The sequence below is a fragment of the Carcharodon carcharias genome, chromosome 20, assembly GCF_017639515.1.
Source record: "Carcharodon carcharias isolate sCarCar2 chromosome 20, sCarCar2.pri, whole genome shotgun sequence".
Classification (NCBI taxonomy): Eukaryota; Metazoa; Chordata; class Chondrichthyes; order Lamniformes; family Lamnidae; genus Carcharodon; species Carcharodon carcharias.
Window position 1 is genome coordinate 16561272 of NC_054486.1, and position 13437 is coordinate 16574708.

The window sequence follows — 13437 nt, forward strand, 5'->3', positions numbered from 1 at the left end:
TTAGAGCCAAGGCTGACAGACAAAAAAGATCCAAGTGTGTGAGAAAGCTGTCTTGAATGGATGTTGGGGGCTGTAAAATGGCAGAAAACCTACATTTTTTTTTGGTCACTAAATATTATTCAAGCTGAAAACCTATCGTGTGGCATTTATTTTATAGAGTGATCAATAACATGCCGCAGCAGAGAAGGTAGCAGCGCCTCTTGACTCCAAATTGGCTGTCGTATATTGAAATCCTTTAATAAGAATCGCCAGGTATACATACATTCGGTGGGGCGCCTGGGAAAGCACTTGGGGACTAAAACATGCACAGAATCGTGTGCGCATCCTTTTAATTGTGTAGCGGATTGGAGTAAGTTTTTTTTAAAACAAGTAAGAGTTAGTAAACGACAAAAAAAGGTCAGCTTGCATTTCAATATTAATGTAGAAATCGGGCTTAACTATCCAGAATTTGATATAGGGACCTAATAAGGAGAAACTGTAAATCCTGAAGTGTCTAACTCGTTCCACATTGATAACTGTCCACATTGGCCCATTAATTAAAAAAGAAACTCCTGCAAACGGATTGCTTTCTACTTTGCTAACATCCCGCACGGAGAACTAACTACACACGAAACATACTAAAGGTGTAAAATGGCTAAGTCATTAAACGTTACCATGCCAACCCCGAATAACATAAAACAAATTGTGGCACCTTAAATTAAAAACAGATGGCCTGCGTGTTGCAAGGGCGAAAATTTCTTCAGCATCACCAAAAGCGGGAAACACACACACACACAAACACACACATACACACGTCATTGATATTTAGTTAAAGTTTGCAGTTTAAACCATGAAGTAAACAGGGCAGAAAGACATCCGACGAGGCAGTGAACCTGCAGCAAGTCTGGGCGAGTGATCGCTATGGGTTCTTTTCTGCAATATTGTTTGTACACCTGCATTAACAGCCACTGGTAGTCCTCTGGGACAAATAGCCATATGTTTGCTGGTGTGAGGTTGGCGGGGGTGGGGAGGTGGTGGTGGTGGTGGAGGGGGACGAGTTTAATTCATTCTCACTTGTGGGGGAAGGAAGCTAAGATGCTCGATTCCTTTCTGAAAATGTCCAGAGGCCAAATATGTGCGCTTTTTTTCCCTCTCTCTCTAACATGTTTGACAGCTGAAAAGTCAACATTTCGCGTTACTTTAATGTTGCATTGCTCCAGCGGCTCTGATACAACCCTACGCCCCTGGGGAAATATGGAAAATCCCAGCGCATGAAACAAAAACAGCGGCAGCTACCAATTTGTTGAAGGTCATAACCTTAAAGGAAAGGCAGTGTCTGCTAACGTGGAAAATGTAGTCGTGGTGGGGGGAAAGAAAAATGAAACTTTTTTTTCTTCATGTACTGAAATGATCAGCCGTGCACTCTGTCCATCCTGCTTCTCACTGAACACTGTTCATCAATGAATGCAGTCAAGATTTCTCTCTTGCACGTTTTGTTCCTTTGCATGTTGGGGGGGAATGATAAACCATGCAGGGGCTAAGTTTGTGCCCTGATTCATTCCTCAATATTGAAAAGTCTGTCCAGATTTTGTCCACGTTTTATGCGTTTAAGAAAAATATAATTTCAGTTAAACGAACGAATGGGTCCAAGTGTTTACCTTGAGGGAGACAGTATGTGTGACAAAGGATTTTTTTTGCATGTATATATATACATATGTGCTCCGATTTATAAGCAACATTGAATTCGTGTCAGTTTGAGCGAGTGGATCCGAAATAAATTTGTGTTCGAACTGAAATCAGGCAGTGAGTTTAACATCACTAAAAAGCCATCGAAATCTCCCTGCAGAGCTGACGCATCGTTCCTGATGGTATGCCTCCGATTCATATGACGAAGCTTTCCTACTAATTCTCCGCTGTCATTAATGTGATACGCAGCACTCAACCCCCGCCATCCCCTTTATGTGCTTGCCTGACACATTAAACCGCAACCCCCCCCCCCCCTCATTACCACCACCTTCCACTTCTCAACATTGCCTGATCCGTTCCTGTATGCAGAGATAAATTGCAGTCTCCCGGTTCATTAAATACCACCACCTTTTTTTCGCTAGTAAAAACTTCACTCCTTGTGAAGGAACACATGCAGCAATCATTAATCTCCTGCCTAATTGCACTGCAAGAGAAAAAAAAGCTGTGATTGAAAAGCTGCGATTTTTCCTACAGTAAAAAAATACCCGCAAAATGACTCGCAAATTACATAGATTTCGTGAAACGCTTTTTTAGAGTTTTTTTTTGGGTTGCATGTTTTCTAGACGTTACGGGTCGAGTTAGGATGTCACACCAGAGGCTTTAAAAACACCTTTTGGTTGCAATTTGAAGCCTGCCCTAAATCGGCCTACACCCCCTCCCCCTTCACCAACCGCTCCCCCTCCAACCCACCAGCCCCCTTCCCTCCATCACACCTGCAAAGCGAGATCAAACTTCTGGTTACCAGACACAAAGACAGCTAGTTTGTCAACATCTGTGCAAAAGCAAAAACAGGGGGTGGCGGGGTGAGGCGTTGCTTAGGCAGACCTCCCACCCCCATCCTCCCTCTCCCTCTCCTCCCATGCACCGTGCATTATGCGAATATTGCTCCGAATCCAAACATTGCTAATGCTGAGAAACGAATAGGATGCGAGGTTGGAGGCGGTGAAAGGGACGTCAAAGTTTCCAGTCAGGTTTTTTTTTCTCTCTGTGGGCAATTAATTTATAAACTATATGCAGTATTTGGGGCAAAGGGAGAGAATTGCAAACAGCATCATTGCAAAATATCTCAGCATTTTCAAGCCTGCATGGTTAAAGCTGCAGCTGTAGAAATGAGTGCAGGAGACACTGATGAGCAACATGACCAACATTGTAGCTCAATCATTTTTTTTGGATACAAATCATTCTTCGCAATTACAGGGAAATCCCCGCCCACCCGCAAGGTGATTGGCTCGCTTTGATTCCATTGTTCTCGGCTGGCCCGCCCAGGGGCAATGCGTTTGGTGGGTTGCCCTGTCAGTCATCGCAGGGCTTGTAACTCTGCCGAGGTGAAGTTGCCTATAACGGGAACCGCATGCAAGTTGCTGCGTTTTATTACCAGGAGCGGGCACATTTAAGAGATTTCACTGCAGGGGGTGGGGTGGTTGGGGAGGAGGAGGGGGGGGGGGGAAGGAGGAGGAGGAGTGGGGAGTGGGGGGGGGGTGGGGGGGGGAAGAAAAGACCAGATGAGTGGTTGCTTAACACATTTTTGGCGTGCTTAAAAAACAGAGAAAGCTAGTCGCGAACACTGGCAAGGTCTGTAGGTCCCCAACTAGGGATTCCGAGCCTGGGACTCTGATTGACATTGTGCAGAAGGACTTGTGCGAACTTTTTATTTTAAAAACAATGTTCAGAAAGTTTTCTCTTATCGTTCTGATACACTTTATTCCGCTGTATTCGGTTCTACCAGGGTCCCGTTCCCAGAGATCGAGCGGACCACGGGTAAGTGCGTTTCACACCATCATCTGACAGTCTTTCAACCAGCTTTTCTATTTGTCCAACAAATTGTGTTTAAATTTAATCTTGCTTTCTTATTCTCTCTCCCCCTCGCTTTTTTGTTGGCTCTGTCTGAATCATTTTTACTATTTAAACTTCAAGTGCCTGTCGGCCATATGATGACACCTGTTGTGCTCCTAAACACACAACAGACACACACGCACACTCACTCACTCACTCACTCGGGAACCTCAAAGCGCAGAGTACTGAAGCGTTCTTCAGTGTTGCAGTGGACTGGAGACAGCCAACTACAGCGCCTCTCCTTAAAAAAAAAGTTTTATAGATTATCCAGAAGGAGAAATAGTCACAGACTTCAGCTCATTCTGGAAGCTTGTGTGTTGTAACTTTACACTGACTGTGTCCAGGGCAAATTTCGGAAGCTTGATGCGAGATAGCAAGTCCCTGTTATCCACTGTATCAGTGCGGTAACCACTTGTTGCGAATCGAAACGGGCCTTGGGGGTCTTATCAGAGCATACGGTCCACTCCCACGCTATCCTCTTTAGGTATTTCATTTTAAACGATAGGCTTCTGTTCTGGAAATGTATTCCGAGAAGGGGGGGGGGGGTAAAGAGTAACTTGAGGATTGTGATTTAAGTTGGCAATGAACGTCAACAAAGAATTTGCTGTAATTTTCAACATGGCATTTTGTTAAGGGTTATAATCAGCTCGGCATATCTGGAGATGGTTGAAACCCTAAAATAAACAGGGCCCTCATATTCCGCGTCCATATTCTACAATACCACCCCCCCCCCCCCCCACACACACACACACACACATAAAGGAATCTCGTACTCGAAGGGTCAGTTTATTTCTGACTTTGCTTTGGGACATGCCATTTCTGCCGGTTGTGAACCGAGATGTGAATGAGAATGGATGTAATTAACGAGGTGCCAATTCCAGTTGACCTCAAAGTGTACAGATAACCAGCGCATGAACCAGGAAAACCGATCATTTTTTTACGCTGCACTTTTCTTTTATTAAATCCGCACAGCCTCCTGATTTCCGTAGCGGCCTCTTTACCAAAGGTTTCACTTTTTCTCCAAAATAACCCCATTAAACGCTGCTGGTTAAATTAATGCGCCGATGTTCCGCGTTCTTTATTGGCGTGTGGATCGTAAAAAGTTGCTCTTGGAAAGAACTTTTTTTTCTCTCAGTGAGCGAAAAGCCTGGACCACCTTAAACGGGGCTGTCTGGAGAGACGGGCTGTCCTGATGTTTATGTTAAAACCCACATAGGCAAAGACAAAAGGAATGATGTTGCTTCATCAGTTAACTTATACACCATGCTAGGATTTAGGACGGAACGATCAGTTAAAGGGACATGCGCTGAGAGTGATTTCTCAGACTACAATAGTCTATAAGAATTAGCCAGGAATACAGTGCACTGCGATTGGTGTTTCCCATCCACGTTTTTCATTTTGAAATTAAGCCTTTATGCACACAAACGCCTGTTCTGGGGACATAACTTGAGATTTCTAGTAGTGAAGTTTTCTGGCTCTCAGGTTGCCCGAATCAGGTTGCCTTTGCAATGAAGAGATCTGGACAGTTGCTGCATTTTAACAATGGCCTGACCATGGAATGAAGAAAGCCACCCCTTTTTTTTTGCATCTATTATTGTCAAACAGTGCAGCGGAGTGTATACTAACTTGCAACTGTCCTGTGTGATAGATCAGATGTAACAGGAGGACATTCTTTAAGTGGTACTCGGTAGGTTTCTTCGGTGCACTGACTGTGCCTTTAAGAGGGAACATCCAGAGAGAGAGAGAGACCTGAGAGATCCCGTCGCATTTCCTGGAGCTTAGTTCTGGGTTCTTGACAATCACTTGAATCTGGCCCGGCTGTCATGTACCTTAATCCTCTCACTCCCCTTTGAATGTCACTTATTAACTATTAAAGATGGGCTTTGTCCTTTGACCAGCATTGTGGTCTTGCTGGATTTTGACTCTCCTGCTATCAGTACTCTTAGGGGAGCACAGATTTGCTTCCAGCTTATCCTGATCTGTTTTGTAGCTATACAGAACAGCATTAGAAACTCAATGGTGAAGCAAGGTGAGTGTCATTTCTGAGTTACACTACCCCACACAAAGCCTTTTCAGATAACTTATGGTAAAATGACCTTCTGGTATCGTGAATTCTCTCCGCCAATCTCACCAGGGGTTGAGAGTTCTCTGTGAATTTTTATAAAACACAGTCTGCATCAATATATTGCCCAATCATTGCAATCCCAGGACAACACTGCAAGCATTCCCAAGGGAATTGTCCTAGGCCAACCTTCAGCTGCTTCATCAATGATCTTCCCTCCATCATAAGGGCAGAAGTGGGGATGCCCACTGATGATTGCATTGTATTCATTTCCATTCTTAACTCAGCAGATAATGAAACAGCCTGTGCCTGAATGCAGCAAGATCTGGACAACATTCAGGCTTAGGCTAATAAGTGGTAAGTAACGTTAGTGCTACACAGTGCCAGGCAACAACCATCTCCAACAAGAAAGAAAAACACAAAATGGAAAACTGCAGCAGGTCTGGCAGCCAACAAGAAAGAATCTAACCATCTCCCCTTGATAATCAACAGCATTACCATTGCTGAATCCCCCAGCATCAACATGCTGCGGCTCACTGTTTACCAGAAACCTAACAAGACAAGTCACATAAACACTCTGGCTATAAGAGCAGGTCAGAGGCCAGGTATTCTGTGGCTACTGACTCACCTCTTGACTCTGCAAAGCCTTTTCGCCATCTACAAGATATAAGTTAGGAGTGTGATGGAATACTTTCCATCTGCCTGGATGGGTGCAGCTCCAGCAATACTCAAGGGGGTTGACAGCATCAGGACAAAGCACCCCTTCTCCACCAGTGCACCGTGGCAGCAGTGTGTACCATATACAAGATGCACTGCAGCTTCCAAGCCAAGCTTCCTTTGGCAGCACCTTCTAATCCCACGATCTCTGCTGCCTAGAAGGACAAAGGCAGCAGGCACATGAGAACATTATTGTCCTGGCTTGGAACTATGTCACGGTTTCTTCATTGTTCGGTCAAAATCCTGGAACTCCCTAACAGCACTGTCGATGTACATACCTACATCTCATGGGCTGCAGCAGTTTAAGAAGGTGGCTCACCACCATCTTTTCAAGGGCAATTTGGAATGGGCAATAAATGCTGGCTTTGCCAGTAATGCCCCACATCAGATGAATGACTAAAAAAACGAAATGCTAGCTGCTATTTGGAATCTAATGAAAAATATATCTGCAACATATTTAAATAAATAATATCTTCATTCATTATCATTCTCTGATTTTTTAAAATATGGCAAGCAAAATGTTAAATTATCAGTTTGTGTATCTGAGACAGTTTGAGTTAATAGAAAGAGGGAGGGACTTGTTTTTATTTTTACACGGGATCCCATCTTCTTTTCTTTATTTCAAAAGATTTTTTATAATAACTTTTTCTAACTTGAGATTTAATTTTGCTTGTCTAGTCTGTATAAAACAAAAGTCACTTGCATCCCCACTGGAGCTGTTGGTAAAATGTTAGATGGCAGCGTGTAAGTGGAGTGAATTGCAAGTCTTTGTAAGTTAATTATGCTGTTAACATTTTTAAACTGCAGTGCAACAACAGTTTGGTTTTTCTTTTTTAAACAGTAATGCACCTTGATACGAGAAAGGTTTTGTTCAGGATGAAATTGCAAAAAAAAAAGAAAAAAATTCACCTCACAGTTGTGCTGTCGCTTCCACTAAGGTTGTTAATATGCAATCTTTTTGTCAACTTACATCTTCCAAGACAAATCTTTTGACTTTTGAGCACTTGGGTCTGCCCTAAATGTTAACAGTTCTCTCTTGTGTTTTCACCATGAAGAAATATAATGGGATTTGTACAGGAAACAACATGCAATGAGGTAGAGACTTTTCTCACAGGTTGCAGGTTCCTTGGAGTTTATAATGTTGAAAGGATTAGGTCCAGCACCTAAAAGGAGTTAAAAGAGCACCCTGCAAAAAACAGCAAGCCTATACATAAAATATAAGGCCTCCAGACAATGTATATTTTCTGCTTATTAAAATGGGAAATGAGAAATTCCAAGGGGAATCGATGCCTAACAGGTTAAAAATAACATTAATTTTTAAGAGGGAACTGCAGTTTTTCAGATGCTTAGCTGAATAATGTGTTACTTCCAGTAATTATATTAGAGACCTTGAAGATTATGCGGTGCTCCTGTCAGTTCCTTGGTTTCTGGTTCAGTCTCTTTACTCAGCTCCTTTTCAATTGCAAAAGATTACATTTCACAGTGGAGAATTAAGCCGAATTTAAGAGGAAAGCAGACACAACAGAACACCCACTCTTTAAGTCGTCATTCACAGCTCTGCTGGTTCAGGAGAGTGCACAAGCAATGGATCCTCTCAAACCCTTCAGAAATTTACTGAAATGACATAGACATGCACAGACAACTCTGGTGAATAAAAACTCTCAGTACACCTGAACTAAGTGTGAAATTTTGTCCAGCCCAACATGGTTCCTGCACACAATGGAAGAGATTGTGGGAAAACTTCTTTAATGCAAATACTTTGTAACAAAAAGGCTTGCCTAAATGCTCAAGTGAGAATGTGGAGATTGCCACCTTATGGAGTGTTTGAGGTGTCGATCCAGGGGAAACTAGATAAGTAGCTGAAGAAGAAAGAAGTAGAGGTCATGTTGATAGCATGAGATGAAGTAAGCGTTCATATGAAGTGTAAACATTGGCGTTGACCACTTGGGCTGAATGGTTTGCTTCTGTTATGTGTAATGATGTAATCTATATACTGAATGTTCAATGTGGGCTGAATAATTTCTTTCTAATGAGCCCTGTCCACCAACGAATGTACATTGTCATCCTGGCAGGTTCTCCTGGCAGTAGGTGTTGAAGCTGAGGATATGATCTTCTGGTGGTTATGGGACTGAGGTAACAAACAACACCAGAGATCAGGCCTTCAAATCCTCTTGTGGCAAGTTCTGGTAAAAGAACCCAATAAATCTTGCCCCCAGAGAAAAAAAAAATGGAAAAGCCTGCCAGGCTGTCATAAGGTCTAAGTGAGCACTGATCCATCAGAGAAGGGAATCTCTCAACCCTTCCTGCCCTCGCCGACACCTGATTCCAGTATCGCATTAAGTGGTTGATTTTTATTAGCTCAGAGTGATTAAGGATGGACCTTGCCAGTGTTGCCCCACAACCCGAGGGTAAACAAAAAGAACTTGAGGAAATCTTTGGGGACCACTTATACTTGTTTTATCAATTCATCATGGATCACTTTCCAGTAAAACAACAGCAATGATGCCTCAAAGCAGCAAAATGCCCACTCTGCGACTGTCCAGATAGTATAAGGGGATATGGGGGCAACCTTATTTTAGCTGACCTCAGTAAGGAGATGGTAGGGGTGTAATAATCGCCTAGTAAAGTGAACAAAAGTCCTCTGCTTCTGCTCCTGCTCCTGTTCAGTGAGCTCTTGCGCTTCATTGGCTGTTAAGTGCTTTCGGGCACCCAGTGCTTACGAAAGGTGCTATATAAATGCAAGTCTTCCTTTCTCAGCTGGAAGTGATAATATATGGTGGAAGAGTGAGGGCAGTGGTGGGCTTGCCTGTGATATCCACCTGTTCTAACTACCCCCTCCCCGCCCAGCCCCCATTATTGAAGTGTAAACTGATTTTCACTCTTGAGACTCACTAAGAGTGACTGCTTTGGCAAAACACCAAGTATTGGCCAGTGACCCACATCACTATACCCCATGATTGAAGCTTTCAAGAGAGATGGGAAAGAATGAAAAGGAGAGAGAATGGGAAAGCGGAGCTATCTTACTGATGCAAGTGTGGGGGTGGGGGGGTGTGTGGGGGTGGTGTGTGTGTGGATGGGAGGGTGGCGTTGGTGGGGGGGGGTGGTGGAGGGAGAAACAGAAGCCACATAAAAGAGTTTATGCTTTTGTGGAAAAAAGTGAGAGAGAAGCCTCCTCTATTGGAGTGACAGATGACCATGCAGGAATGGAAGCTTAGAAATGTGTATCTTCTGTGAGTACGCCGTTGTAAGTGGAGATAAAGCAAATGAAAAATATTTTCATTTTTATAGCACTTTTCAGGATAACCCAAAGCACAGCCAGTGAAATACCTTTGAAGTGTAATCGTTGTTGCCATGTTGGATGTGTGGCAACACAGTAAGGCCCCACAAACAGCAATGAAACAAATTGACCAGATAATCTGGTTTTGGTGGTGATTGAGGGACGGATATTAGCCAGGAGACCCCGGAAAGCTCCCTGCTCTTTTTGGAATGGTGCCATTTTATGTTCATGACCCGCAGAAGATGACAGATAGGGCCTTAGTTCAACATTACATTCAAGAGGCAGCACCTCCAACTGAATAGCATTTCCCTCAGTGCTACACTGGAGGGTCTGTCTAGATTTTATGCTCAAGTATCTGGACTGGGTTTAAATTCACAACTTCCTGAACCAGAGGCATGAGTGCTACCCACTGAGCTGGCAACCAGTTGTGATGCACCTACAATAGTTATCTTCTGACATTTGTCATGCATCTGATGGACTCCTTAAGTGGTAGAAATGCCAATGTTTGTTAGTCTGCTGGTGAATAGGGCAATATTGTGCCACACTGTTCAACTCAAATTGTGAAGATCCCTCAGAAGGCACTGCACTTCCTATCACAATATTATAAAAAGCATTTGGTGAAAGTGTTCACAGGTCTCTTGCACTAAGCGAGTGTCTAATCCCTATCAACTTGCTTAGGATAAAAATATTCCTTTAATACAATGAGTGTTTTTGCTACAGAATGTGGAATGAGAGTAGGAGAGATCCATCAAACATCAAACTCTGCACTCAATGAAGAAAGGCTCTAAAAGTATGTTATTTGACAGAAACTATTATTATAGAGATATTACCCTGAGATATCCCTGCACAGCTTTTACAGATGGATCTGGAGTGGCCAAATCTTGGGATGAGAACCTTTTGCATTTTGCTGGTGGGCACCCACAACAGGGGTGGCACAACTTGGAGTGCCCAACTGAGCTGGGGGAAATGATTTAGCAATAGGGCCTACCCATTGTGCCAGCAGACTGGCGTTGCTAGCCAAAGATGATGAAGAGTTCAAAGATGGCGCTTTCCCTTCAGGAAACAGGTCAAAGCCTAAATCAGCACCTTGAGACCCGTAACAGCAGCACTGGGCACAAGAGATGACCAGATTTCCCTGGTACCCAGTCTTCCTGAGGGAGAAAATTGAGAAAAGCATGTTGTATAATAGTCGTTTGGTAGTACAGGACTTGAGTATTGTTGAAAGAAAGATTTTTTTGTCAAAGCTTTTCATCTTGCACTCATCAGGACACTTCGCAAGAACACAAAATGTAAAGGGAACAACAATTTACACTGTATGAGAAGAGAGTGCTGATTGGTTGGCAAGTGGACTCTCATTGGTAGAGGTGTTGCCATGGGGAATGCACCAGCTGATGGTGACTGACAGTTAACTGCTAAGCCTTGTTTGAAATTTAAACCTGGCAGGTTTACTCTGATTGGTCAAGGCATTGCCCTAAGGAATGAATCAGTGATTGGCTGTCACTTATTTTCTCTCTTTTTTCAGCAATACTATGTTGTATTACTCATTGCAGGGCACTTGCCCATTTATGGGTGGGGATATTATGAACCTGTCTCGAGACCCCAAAGAATTTGCAATGGGCAGAAAAAGGAGTTGGGAAGTGGCATAACTGGGCTCTGTTCCAAATTCTAACCAGATAGCATTCCATTTACAACCCCAGTGCCTCAGATTCACAGGGCCAATGACAGTATTTCCATTCAAATTCTTTCACACAGGGCCTTGAAAAATGCACCTGTTGTGCATCAATTTTTCTCATGGTAGTACAAAGGCTTACTTCTTTATTGAATTCTGTAACTCGAAAATTATTGTTGGTGCTACTTGCAGATGAACGCACTTGTTAAAATAGCAAACATAAGAATATCATTCAAATGCACTGAGTGTCAGGCTGCTGGGGAGGCTTTGGAAAGAATATGGATGTGTCCTTTAATAATAGTCCTGTTGCTGGAATCTCAGCCTAAAATGTCATTCCTAGTTTCTTATATATATATATATTTATATATATCTTCCCACTCCAATTTGCTTTGCATTTCCTTGGTTCCATTTTAGTGATCACAACCTGTAAAATGTGGTGGGGAGGAAAGTTCAATCCATACTTTGCTCCCTGTAGACTCACGACGGAGGAAAGGTTATTGTGTCAAAACCCGCGGAACCATGCACACTTAATTCTGCTTTTAAAATCCCAGCTTGCGGGTCACTAAAGTACCACTTGATAAATGTATCAGCTTGATAAATGTATCTCCTTTCCTACTTGGTTCAATTGCCTAGGTCAAAATGATGCAGTGCTATATTCATAGCAAATGTCTTCTTACATTCCTTTGAAATTAATTTGCCTGCTCTTTGAACTAATGTGCTGACCTGTTTATTTTAAATGGGGCTGATGCTTTGGCTAGCCTGGCAGAGGAATTTCATACAATTGTGTTCATTGCTAATTTCGCGGAACATTAATTCGCCAGGTCCTCAGTTGAGCTGCTCTGTATTGTGAAGTTTTATAAGTAAGTTTTGCTCTTTTCCTTATTTTCTCAGCTTGATGTATATTTCTTTGCACCCACCACCTGCACCTCACACATACCATGAAATTCAGGGCCATTACTCATCAAGCCATAGGCGGGAGATTTTTATTCACATGTTTACCACATATGCATGTGCTTCATCTTGCACTAAAATCTTGCCTGCCCTCTGCTTGGTTGCCATGGTGGAGGGGAAGTGGAATTGTGGGAATCGCCCGGAAGTTAAACTAGGCTGCTGGTAATTGCGTATGATACTTTGTGCCTAACAAACTCCGTATAAACCACTTCCTGTCAGTTCACTTAATAGTTGAAATGTAACGTGGGGAAGTGTGATGTTATTCACTGTCATAGGAAGAATAGAAAAAAGCTAGATACTTTTTTAAAAGACAAAAAACTTCTAAATGTTGACGTTCAGAGAGATTTGGGTGTACCTGGGCAAGGAGTGCAAAGTTAGCATGCAGGTGCAGCAAGCAATCAGGCAGACAAGTAGCACAATGGCCTTTATTGCAAGGGGCTTGGAGTACAAAAATAAAGAAGTCTTTATTCAATTGTACAGAGCTTTAATGAGACCACATCTGGAATAATGTGAACAATTTGGTCTCCATATTTAAGGAAGGATATAATTGCATTGGAGGCAGTACAGCAAAGGTTCACTTGATTGATTCCTGGGATGGAGGGGGTGGGGGTTGGGGTTGTCCTATGATGTGTGACTGAATAAAAAAGGCCTGTACTCTCTGCAGTTTAGAAGAATGAGGGGTGATCTCATGGAAACACACAAGATTCTGAAGGGGCTTGACAGGGTAGACATTGAGAGGTTATTCCCCCTCGCTGGACAATTTAGAACAAGGGGGCAGAGTTTCAGGATAGAGGTTTAATTATTTAAGACTGGGATGAGTAGAAACTTCTTACTCACAGGGCTGTGAACCTTTGGACTTGCCAATCCCAGAGGGTTGCGGATGGTCCATTGTTGAATATATTCAAGATTGAGATCAATAGATTTTGGATCTTTCAGGCAATCAAGGGACATGGAGAATGGGCAGGGAAGTGGAGTTGAGGTAGGATATCAGCTGTGAACTATTTGAATGAGGGGCCTTATTAATTATTATTAATGTTCTTACTATAGCAATTTGGTAGTTACAGAGTACCAGTTACACGGAACTACTGTGCTTCTTATGTCAGTGTTGGACATGTGGCCTTTTCACCATGATCTCTGCACTGCTCCCACTATATTCATTAAGGGTCATGCCCAGTTTAAGGACTGATAATAACAAGGTCAACT

At 42.9% G+C, this 13437-nt stretch overlaps 1 protein-coding gene across 4 annotated transcripts in view; it reads left to right on the forward strand.

The window, feature by feature from the left end:
* The first annotated feature begins 3213 nt into the window (after positions 1 to 3213).
* The window catches only part of smoc1 (SPARC related modular calcium binding 1), a 262010-nt gene continuing 251786 nt past the window's right edge, over positions 3214 to 13437 (forward strand). For all 4 annotated transcript variants that reach the window (XM_041214635.1, XM_041214636.1, XM_041214637.1 and 1 more), the window contains exon 1: positions 3214 to 3483. In XM_041214635.1, the coding sequence (XP_041070569.1) occupies positions 3388 to 3483 (96 nt within the window). In that variant the 5' untranslated portion in view covers positions 3214 to 3387. The remainder of the gene's footprint in view (positions 3484 to 13437) is intronic.